The following is a 12,500-nucleotide window of genomic DNA, read 5'->3' as shown; positions in this document are numbered from 1 at the left end:
AGCAAATCGACCCCAGGACTTATTCTTTGAATGCCTTTTACTTATTCTATCAGTCTCTTTGCTGAACCGCTAAGTAACGGGGACTTAACTCACCACCATCGGTTGTTAAGCGATGTTGGGACACACACACATACATATATATATATATACACACACACACATACGACAGGCTTCTTTCAGTTTCCATCTACCAAATCCACTCACAAGGCTTTGGTCGGCCCGAGGCTATAGCAGAAGACACTTGCCCAAGGTGCCACACAGTGGGACTGAACCTGGAATCATGTAGTTCATAAGCAAGCTGTTTACATCTTCCTAAAAATGGGATTACTGGTGTTATAAAAGGGGATGGGGGAGAGAAAAAAACCCAAAACAATCCAGTTAAGGGCAAAACTTGCTTACAGACTCAGAAGTTCAGCTTTAAAACTATGACATCCCCTGTTTAGGGATACACGAACACTTAACCCTTTCATTACCATATTTCTGTTGAGATGCTCTGTGCTTCTTTTGATTAATTTTTAGAGATAACAAAGAATTTAGTAAAATAACTTAGTTATCATTCAGCTAGTGTTAGGAACATAAATTATGTTCAAGGTTTCTGGAAGATTTTAATTCAGAACTTATGAAAACGAGACATTTGTACTACAGAGCCAGAGGCGGTTTCAGCCAGGTTGGTAATGAAAGGGTTAAGAATTGTTTCTCTATTATATATTTTAACCCTTTTGTTACTGTATTTATTTTGAGATGCTCTGTGTTTCTTTCAATTACTTAAAATCTAACAAAGAATTTAGTAAAATAACTTAGTTATCATTAAGCCAGTGTTAGGAACATAAATTGTGACTGAGATTTGGTGGAAGATTTTAATTCAGAACTTATGAAAACAAGACATTTGTAATACAGAGCCAGAGACGGTTTCAGCCGGATTGGTATCGAAAGGGTCAAACAGTTGTTATGGTTGAAGTGAGTTTCCGAATAAGCATTGAGTTCTTTCTTCTACAACAAATAAGGCGAATAGAATGAATATATTTACCTCCCAGTCCAGATAATCAGTTGCCTCTTCAAAATGAGTGAGTATTGATACTGAGCAATGCAGTTTGGGAAATTCCTCTTTAGTGATGGGATTAAACCGACTGTCCTTCATAGCACTGCAAATAAACAAAACACAATATTCACCAATACAGAATACTGATGACCGTACAACACAAACACTGACTGTCCTTCACAGCACTATGATAGACAGACACTGAACACTGACCAATGTTTATTACAGATTTATCCTCTTTCATAAAAAAATGGTAAGGACCCACTTCAGACATGACTGACCATGGGATTGCACCTTGAAAGTTTCCCATCGAGGCACAAGTCCGAGCAAATTTGTTTATGGAAGACCAGCAGTCGCCCATACAAACCAGTTTCCCCTCTCCATGCCACTGATGTTATCCAAGGGAAAGGTAAAGGGGCCAATACAGCTTGGCACCAGTGACATCGCAACTCATTTCTATGGCTGAGTGAACTGGAGTGGCACAAAATAAAATGTCTTGCTCAAGAAAACAACACACAGCCCAGACAGGAATCGAACTCACTACCTCATGATTGCGAGTCCAATGCTTTAACCATTGAGCCATGCATCTTCTTCTTCTTCTTATGACATAGCACTTCATCTATGACAGTGCTAAGTCATCATCTTATGACATAGCACTGTCATAAACATTTACCGACCTCAGTATGTAACTGTATTGACTGCAACATAATACTGACCATCCTTCACAGCAGAACACACACACAGAAGCAAGACTCCTCTGACCATTGCACATCGCATTCAACAATCTGTCCTTCCCAGCACTGCAATAGCCACAACACAACCAAACTCCAATGGCTATTCCTAATATCTCATCAACTGATAAACACAATACTAACCACATTTCACACAAACTGAACACATAAACAGTATTGATCATACTTTACGTTATCTGATGATCTTCCATACCACAACAACAGATACACAATATTAACCATTAACAGAATCCACCACAAAGTTCAATTCTTGTTGCAGTGTGGTGGCTTGTTGTCCCCAAGAGCCAGGCCAGTAGAGTGCAAGCTCCTGGTTAGGTCCTCCCATGCTGGATGGGTCAAAGGATAGAGAAGCCAGCCAGACTTATATGGACCACTTCTTCCCAGAAGCAAAAATAAGGTCAACATCCCTACCTAAGAAAAAAAAACAAAAAAACGATGGCAATTCAAATTCAACAGGAATAGAAAAAGTCTTTTACGTTTCGAGCCTACACTCTTCTACAGAAAGGGACACAGAAAAATATACATACATACACACACATATACATACAAACACACACTTTATACTTTAATTAGATATTTTATTTCAACATTAAGGCTGTAGAAGAAATTGCAGTGTGTATTTGAATATTGGTGAGAGAGAGAGATGGGGGGAGGGCAAGACAGGGTACACATGCATTACCATAGCAACATCATGTCATGATATTGATATATGTGGTAAGACAATTCAGGTGAAATGAAGGTCCTACATTTAATTTCCTGCTAGTCGACATTCTCCACTCATTACACCGTCCTCTTAATCCCCATTACTGATAATGATGATGATGATGATGATGGTAGTGGTGTTGGTAGTGGTGTGGGTGGTGATTTAAATATCAAATATCAGTGTAACTAGATGTAAAGGGAGAAAGGGGCAACAAAAATAAAAAGGATAATGTTAAGAAGCTAGCTTCTCAACCACACGGTTCCGAGTTCAGTCCCATTGCATGGCAACTTGGGCAAGCGTCTTCTACTATAGCCCTGGGCCAACCAAATCATTTTGAGTAGATTTGGTAGATGGAAACGGTCTGAGTGTCAAAATAATACACCTATTTGTTATTCCCTCACCTGCCTTTGTCTTTGTGAGTGTGGATACATGTGGTGTGTGTGTGTGTGTCTCACCACTGCTTGACAACTGGTGCTGGTGTGTTTACGTAGCCCCTATAACTTAGCAGTTTGGCAAAAGAGACCACTAGAATAAGTACCAGGCTTTAAAAACATAAGTACTGGGGGTTGATACATTCAACTAAAATCTCTTCAAGGAGGTGCCCCAGCATGGCTGCAGTTAGATGACTGAAACAAGGAAAAGATACCCTTCATTAAAACCAGCCACTTTACAGAGTGGACTGTGTGCATTTTACGCAGCGTGTGCAACAACAGCAGTGAAGTCACCAAATGGCTTGCAAGACAAGACCCCCTCAACTGAGTGTGGCGTTTTACTTTTACAGACATATGTACCATAAGGTATTTACACTGATCTATACAATTAACACACACACGCTGGATTTCTGCATAGTTTCCACCTACTAAATTCTACCCACAACACATTAGTGAACTCAAAGCTATGGTAGGCAACAGATACCCAAGGCGCCAGTGGGTTGAACCCAGAACAATGTGGATAGGTAAATTACATTTGGTTCATCTATCTATCTGCCCATCTACCTATATATATTCGAAACGTGGAGTAGATGAAACAGGGACAACAGAAGAAGGGGAATATTTCTTATGTTGTATGTCTTGTACTCTGTTTTTTCATTGTTTGAAAAAAAGTTTGTTTCCACGTTTTTGTTTTCGTTTCTCATTGTGTTCAACGTTTTTTTTATGTCCTGCACCCATGTATGCATGTATATTTACATATAGATGTAGGTATGTACATATATGTAGCCACTACACATTTTTTTTCTCTACTTGTTTTTTTCTGTGTATCTTTCTGTAGAAGAGCGTAGGCTGGAAACGTAAAAGACTTTTTCTATTCCTGAGCGTTATACTAATACATCTGTTTGTTTTGTACACCACCTGTCTTCATCTTTTGTTTTTTTCGTAAACTTTCCCCCATATATATATATATATATATATGAAGAGATGACAATAAATAATTATCTTATGAACTTTAATATCAACTATGGATGCCCAAGAGGTGCAGTGGAACCATAGGCAGGCTACCAGAGAAGGTAGACTCCTTATACAGCTACACAGGAGCAGTGAGTAGTGTAAGAGTACCTGTGAAACAAATCCTTTCAAATGGCTGGGATGCACACTAAATGTAGTCAATAGCTTTTGTTACTTAGGCGACCTGATTGGCAGTGGCATGAGTATTCCAAAAGTTCTGCTGATAACAAAGGGGTTTTCACTCAGAATGAAGAGCAGGCTGTATAATGCTTGCGTCCAAAGTGCTATGTTGCATGGTAGCAAGACAAGGGTGTTGGATGCAAAGGATTTAGAAATCCTAGAAAGAAATAAAGCGATCATGCTTTGCTGGCTGTGTAGGGCAGAAATGAGCTGAGAGAAAAGCTGGGTGTAAGAGGAATCAGATGTAGTGTGCAAGAAAGAAGACTGTTAGTATAATTATGTAGTGCACATGGAGGGTGTCGACTGTATAAAGAAGAGACAAGTCCTCGAAGTGGAAAGAACCTGTGAAAGATGGAACACTAAGGCGAAATGGGACAATGTGGTGAAGAACTCATCTGAGATGCTGAATGTCTTGAAAGAGATGGCAAAGAACTGTAATGAAATGCATCTAGCACACTGTAAAGCGGTTAGTAAATAGAGACAATGTAAGGCTTGGGTGAAGATTTTAATCTGACTGAGGAAATGATGGCCCCACAGTAGTAAGTCTAAGAACTAACTCAAACTAGTAAAGCGGTGAGCTGGCAGAAATGTTAGCACACAAGGCGAAATGCTTAGCGGTATTTTGTCTGCCGCTACGTTCTGAGTTCAAATTCCGCCGAGGTCGACTTTGCCTTTCATTCTTTCGGGGTCGATTAAATAAGTACCAGTTATGCACTGGGGTCGATGTAATCGACTTAATCCGTGTGTATGTCCTTGTTTGTCCCCTCTGTGTTTAGCCCCTTGTGGGTAGTAAAGAAATAGAAAAAGGTATGGGGAGAAGATGTATAATGATGAGGTTGTGTGTGTGTGTGTGTGTGTGTTAGTATAACATCATGGTGCTATCCACAACCAAGTATATACAGAAGGAAACTGGGATTAAGAAGGAATAATTTACAATATATACACCAGTGATTATACCAATGTACATTTGCTATTATTTTTAGGTTATGTAGAATTCTTGACCACTTACGGAGCTTGATGTTGAAGGTTGGTTTTGAAACTTCTCGTAACAAAACATATCATCTCTATATATATATAAACGGCAAAATGTCTGTGTGTGTGTGTGTGTATCCTTTATACAAATCCACAATTTTTCAGTTAGAGTGCTCACACTTTCTATGGTCATTCAAAACCGTCCAAGGGTGATCGTGCACATCTTTACATTTCCCCAGTCACTCCGCAAAGTCATTAAAAGATCAATAGAAGTGACTTTTTTGTGAATTTTCTACCCAAAACCCAATCAAAACGCCCGAAACTTGATACGCCAATTGAATGCCAGCTAGCTGCATGTGATTGGTCAGAGATTTGGACAGTACTCACGTGTATGTGCGCACACACAGAGCTGTATATGCATGCACCAGCACTATGACCCAGCGTTGCCGGGTCATAGTGCTCGTATATATATATTTTTTTTCACATGTTTTTCTCCCTTACATGAAAAATGATAAACTAATCAAGTCACTAAACGGCACAGACAATATTTTTCAAGAAGCAAGCTGCATGAGACATGGATCATCATCAAGTGGGCCACATTAGGAATGTTTAGGTATGCCATATGCCACTCAGCAAGTCCTACAAGCTGCACTAAACACATACACATATATATACATACATAAATTTATACACAGACATAGTCATATATGCACACACACACATATTTGAGAGAAAGAGGGGTCAATAGAGATATTTGGATTTGGGTTTGTAAATCACAAAATCCAATTAAAAAGAGACATAAAAAAGGGGAAGGAAGAGTGAGTGACAGCAAGAATAGACAGAGAGAGAGCGAGACTTTGTGGGGGTAAAAAAGAGAGAAGAGACTGTGAAGAAAGAACTATGGTCAAATATGTGTGTTGTTCAGGGAAGCTTCATTGAAGAAGCAACAGGGTCCCCTAGAGTGACAAAGTAGATTAACATACCTTGAACTCTTCCAGCAACAACAAGAACACCAAACACTACTACAGTGCTGCTGTATCTTGGAGGATCTCTAGCTCTAGCCAGAATGGAAAAAAACAGTTATCAACATGTGTCTGGGTGGGAAAAAAGGTGTGCGTGCATGTGTGTTTGTGTGTGAAAAACTTAGATCAAGGCTGGGAGGAGAGGAAAGAGGAGACAGCAGAGAAGCATAAAATGAAGTGTGTAAACAATAAACACACCCATGGTCACAAACATGCCTGGATTAGGAGTGGAGTAGTGCTGGGCAAAATACATGGGTTTATATATATATATATATATAAGTTTAATTTGTCAAAATATTTTCGTCGCTATAAGACCGCGACCTGTTCACTGACAAAAATCCGTGCTGCATCTTACGGATGCAGCACAGATTTTGACAAATTTTGACAAATTAAACTTAAATGTTGAAGTGAATCGAACGGCTTTTGTGTGTTTCTTAAATGGCTTACAAACACCTTCCACGCTGCAATTGTTTTCGTTCCAACACACGATCTCAGATCAAATCACTTGCTATGCAAGTACATCTCCGTTATATATATATATAACATACATACACATATACACGTATATATATATATATATGCATATACACACATATATATACATACACACATCTAGAACCTCTCCTATATATTTATATATATATAAATCAACATCAAAATAAATATCAAATGGAAATTATAGTTATGATACCTGTGCTGGTGGCACATAAAAAGCACCATCCAAACATGGCCGATGCCAGCGCCGCCTTGACTGGCTTCTGTGCCGGTGGCATGTAAAAAGCACCAACCGATCGTGGCCGTTTCCAGCCTCTCCTGGCACCTGTGCCGGTGGTACGTAAAAAGCACCTACTACACTCACGGAATGGTTGGCGTTAGGAAGGGCATCCAGCTGTAGAAACACTGCCAGATCAGACCGGAGCCTGGTGCAGCCTTCTGGCTTCCCAGACCCCGGTCGAACCGTCCAACCCATGCTAGCACAGAAAACGGACGTTAAATGATGATGATGATATTGGTGGTAACAATCTGTCTACCCAATTTAACACCCTCAATGGACCTTTTAGTACCTTCAGCAGAGTTCACTCTGTTGCAAGCATTTGGCCAGATCCTCACCGTCATCAACGTTTAATGTCAGTTTTTCATACTGGCATGGGTTGAATGGCTTGACAGGAACTAGCAAGGCCAGGGGCTGCACCACGTTCTTATAGTCAGTTTCGGGTTGGTTTTTAAGGTTGGATGCCTTTTCTAACACCAAATACTTTCCAGAGTGTACTGGGTGCTTTCCACATGGCTCCAGCACCCACACCAATGTGGCACCTTGGTTTTAGGATCTGGACATCATATTATAATTATGTTTACAAAAAAAACATTAAAATGTATCATATTAGTAACTGACCTAAAATACGTCTAACTGTAACATAATACAAATAGTGTTGTTTGTGTTCAGTTTTCCGTGAAATGATGTCCAACCATCGGGGAAATATTAGCACGCTTGAAAAGAGAAGAGGATTCGCGACAAGAAGGGAATCTGGCTGAAGAAAAAAATTGTCTCAACAAATTCTGTCTGACCCATACAAGCAAGGAAAAGAGGATGCGATGATGATGATGATGAGGAAGTGAAGAGGAGAAAAACAAGAGATAAAGGACAGGAGAAATATGAGAGAGAGCGCAAGAAGGAGAGCGAGAGAAAAAAGAGAGAGAGAGAGAGAAAGAGAGAGGGAGAGTGTGTGTGTGTGTGTGTGTGTGTAAATCTCATGTTAAACAAAGGAAACATTTTCTGTTGAAAAACTTGTCTGAGTTTTTCCCCACCAACCAAAAGAAATATAGTGTGATTGTATCAAATAGCAAAAGGTGTGGCAGAGCAGGTTAAACTCACTCAGATCTGGACTAGTTACATACAGTTGAAAAAGAGAGAGAAATGTGTGTGTGTGAGTGTGTGTGTGTGTGCGCATGAGTGCACATGCACGCACCAAGCGTTGCTGGTGCAAAGGTCAACCGCCTTTCTTTGTTTAATGTTCAGGAATGAAAAAAAATAAATTGATTATAAAGATGTGAGGTAGATAGATGACATACGATTGTGTGCTTTTGTAGTTGGCACATATTTTTAGCCTCACACAGTAAGGAGTACACACCATGCACAAACTACTTGATAAGCTATAACTATTTACTCTTTTACTCTTTTACTTGTTTCAGTCATTTGACTGCGGCCATACTGGAGCACCGCCTTTAGTCGAGCAAATCGACCCCGGGACTTATTCTTTGTAAGCCCAGTACTTATTCTATCGGTCTCTTTTGCCGAACCACTAAGTGACGGGGACGTAAACACACACCAGCATCGGGTGTCAAGCAATGCTAGGGGGACAAACACAGACATACAAACATATATATATATATATATACATATATATGACAGGCTTCTTTCAGTTTCCGTCTACCAAATCCACTCACAAGGCATTGGTCGGCCCGAGGCTATAGTAGAAGACACTTGCCCAAGGTTCCACGCAGTGGGACTAAACCCAAATGCCACACGGTTGTTTTCTCTTTTACTTGTTTCAACCATTTGACTACGGCCAAGCTGGAGCACCACCTTTAGTCGAACAGATCGACACCCAGGATTTATTTTTTGTAAGCCTAGTACTTATTCCATCAGTCTCTTTCGCCGAACTGCTAAGTTACGGGAATGTAAACACACCAACATCGGTTGACAAAGCAATGGTGGGGGGAGAAACACAGACACACTTACATATATATATATATATATACACACACACACACATTCAAGATGTGACCACGTGTGTACCGTTAGCGATTTTTTCCCCTCTGTCTTCACTTCTTTGGATCTTTCCTTCTCCTATGTTTCCAACGAAGAGCTCCGCTTGAAACGTTAAACCCTCCTTCTTTCCTGAGCGTCCAATAATACTATATTTGTTCCACGTCCTCGCGTTGTTGTGTTTTTTTGTGCTTTCATATTTGGATTAACTTTATATTTATATATATATATATATATATATATATATATATATATATATATATATATATATATATGATAGGCTTCTTTCAGTTTCCATCTACGAAATCCTCTCACAAGGCCTTGGTCGGCCCGAGGCTATAGTAGAAGACACTTATCCAAGATGGCACGCAGTGGGACTGAACCCCGGAACCATGTGGTTCATAAGCAAGCTACTTACCACACAGCCACTCCTGTGCCTATAGTTGTTTGTTATAAAAATTTAAACACATAAAAAATGGCAATAATGTACAAAGCGTATAGGTATGTATGCACAGACAAGTGTCATCTCCACCCCATACACATACATATAATAGAGAAACCTCTTACACGCAAGAGCAGTCATTAGTAAAGCTTACAATAAAGAATACAGATCAAATTACAATTTCACACAAAATTATGAGACCATGTGAAGCTAGTCTCTTGGAAAGTAATACACAGTCAGTATTTAAATTACAGGACAACAATGCCACTTGATAAACCACTGAAAAATACCTGGCTGCCTGCTGGAACCTGTTTAGGTCATGGTTGGCCGGTATCTGTAAAGGTGGGCGAAATATGGCACAGACTGAAGACAGTCAATCAGGTTTGTGTAAAGTGACAAAATATCAAAACAATTACAAACATACCAACCAGACAAGACTCCTTTGTAATTCAGAGATCCTTAACTGTTCAACCATGAATCGTCATGAATGAGGGATTAACCCTTCTACCCTTTAAGCATTCAGATTATTCTGTGAAACCTAACCCTTATTTATTCACATTGCTTTGAATTAATCATGCATTATCTCGTAGTTTTTCAATGAGATTTCAATGCTGGGATTGTTTATTTTAAGAATGACATTGTAGAGTAGGTGAGAAAGGCCAGATCTGGCCAGTTTGAATATAAAACAGGGAAAATATTTGGGTGGGCCGGATATGGCTGGCTTAAATGCTAAAGGGTCATTATTTAAACCAGCCTTATTGTCCAAAAATTTTAGCTGTTTTATACATTCACACCAGCCAAATTTGACCTCTCACATCTACCCTACAATGTCATTTCTAGAAATAAACAATCACATCAACAAAATTTCAAAGCTGCAAGATAAATGCATGATTAATTCAAAACAATGTGAATAAATAATAGGCATAGGAGTGGCTGTGTGGTAAGTAGCTTGCTTACGAACCACATGGTTCCGGGTTCCGTCCCACTGCGTGGCACCTTGGTCAAGTGTCTTCTACTATAGCCTCCGGCTGACCAAAGCCTGGTGAGTAGATTTGGTAGACAGAAACTGAAAGAAGCCCGTCGTATATATGTATATATGCATGTGTGTATATGTTTGTGTGTCTGTGTTTGTGCCCACAACATTGCTTGACAACCGACGCTGGTGTGTTTAGCGGTTTGGCAAAAGAGAACCGATAGAATAAGTACTAAGCTTACAAAGAATAAGTCCTGGGATCGATTTGCTCGACTAAAAGGCGGTGCTCCAGCATGGCCACAGTAAAAAATGATGGAAACAAGTAAAAGAGTATTACACTCGATAGAATAATCAGAATGCTTCGTTTTGGGATTTGGTTTGCAAGATTCTTTATATGAGTTTGTGTGTTGAAGCATATTCTGTTGTGTCTGGGGAGAGTCATTTTCTTTTTGTGCCTTATAATTGAACACACTCACTGGTAAAATTTCCACTTATTTCTTATTTTTATTTTCCTAAAATTTTTGTTGCATCTTACAACCTTTTCAATAGTCAAGACTATTGAAAAGGTAACCATGTATCATCTCCTCTGATGCAAGAAACCTATTCCTGCTCCTTCTTCTCAAAACCTAGCTTACAGCAGACACCTTCTGAACTATACATCATTTCAGTTGAGGGATACTTTTACAAGTTACATGGAAACCTTATAGTGCTGGTGCCATGAAAAAGCACCCAGTGCACTCAGTAGAGTGGTTAGCATTGGGAAGAACATCCACTGATAGAAACCATGTCAAAACAAACACCAGAGACTGATACAGTCCTCCAACCTGCTGCATCCGGCTGAACCTTCCAACCCATTGCCAGCATGGTCTAGCTCTCTTAATTACAACAATGAGTGTTCCAGTTAATCTAACCAATGGAACAGCCTGATAGTGAAATTAATGTGCAAGTGGCTGAGCACTCCACAGACACATGTACACTTAATACATAGTTCTCAGAGAGATTCATTGAGACAGTGTGTGAAAAAGGCTATTCTGTTAAATTAGGGGTACATCTCCTTTTTACCAGCAGAGTGCAATGGAGCAACAAGAAATGGAGTGTCTTGTTCAAGGATAGGATGTGCTGCCTGAAATCAAAACTCCTGGCTGTACGATCATAAGCCAAGTACCCAGGTCACTAAACCAGGGTATTTCACTATTACACCATTATAATCATCACCATCAACGCTGTCACCATTCTTTATATGCAGGGAAAGTGTTCCAATTCTAAAACTGGCAAACAGAGAGTAAATATATGCATCATCACACACAAGGCGGAGGAGTGGCTGTGTGGTAAGTAGCTTGCTAACCAACCACATGGTTCTGGGTTCAGTTCCAGTGTGTGGCATCTTGGGCAAGTGACTTCTGCTATAGCCCCGGGTCGACCAATGCCTTGTGAGTGGATTTGGTAGACGGAAACTGAAAGAAGCCTGTCGTATATATGTATGTATATATATATATATATATTATATATATATATATATGTGTGTGTGTGTGTGTGTGTGTGTTGTATGTGTTTGTGTGTGTGTATGTGTTTGTGTGCCTGCGTTTGTCTCCCTAGCATTGCTTGACAACCGATGCTGGGGTGTTTACGTCCCCGTCACTTAGCAGTTCGGCAAAAGAGACCGATAGAATAAGTACTGGGCTTACAAAAGAATAAGTCCCGAGGTCGATTTGCTCGACTAAAAGGTGGTGCTCCAGCATGGCCGCAGTCAAAGGACTGAAACAAGTAAAAGAGTACACAGTTATTTCTATGCCCAGTTTTCTGCGCTTGCATGAGTTAGAAGAGTCCTCTCCAGTACAGCATCCAACAACTTGGTGCATTTATTTTTTCTGTGAGATTTGGATTCCAGAGATCAACCATCACTACTTCCATCCCCACCTCATATTTTTCCCCAAGCCTTCTTTCCACTGGATTCTTCCATATGAATCTCCTGGCACTTCTTTGCCCATTTGTCGTCATCGATATGCGTTACATGTCCATACAAGCGCATTTGTCACACATGCACACTACAAACGATTCCTCTTATACCTGGTTTCTCTCTTTTTCTCTCTCTCTCTCTCACACATTTCTATTGCATTCATGCCTCCTCAGTACACTTAAAAACACTACCACTACGAGACATCAGCCACAATAACACTGCCACTGCCATAAACCAGGTAATACCTGCTC

At 40.0% G+C, this 12,500-nt stretch overlaps 1 protein-coding gene across 3 annotated transcripts in view; it reads right to left on the bottom strand.

The window, feature by feature from the left end:
• LOC115222010 (AMME syndrome candidate gene 1 protein homolog) overlaps window positions 1-12,500 on the bottom strand; it is a 95,639-nt gene that overhangs the window by 2,292 nt on the left and 80,847 nt on the right. For all 3 annotated transcript variants that reach the window (XM_029792122.2, XM_036511306.1, XM_036511307.1), the window contains exon 4: window positions 1,028-1,142. In XM_029792122.2, coding sequence (XP_029647982.1) covers window positions 1,028-1,142 — 115 coding nt within the window. The remainder of the gene's footprint in view (window positions 1-1,027; window positions 1,143-12,500) is intronic.

This window comes from Octopus sinensis, linkage group LG19 (assembly GCF_006345805.1).
Source record: "Octopus sinensis linkage group LG19, ASM634580v1, whole genome shotgun sequence".
NCBI classification, from domain to species: Eukaryota; Metazoa; Mollusca; class Cephalopoda; order Octopoda; family Octopodidae; genus Octopus; species Octopus sinensis.
This window is presented reverse-complemented; position numbering and strand designations above follow the sequence as displayed.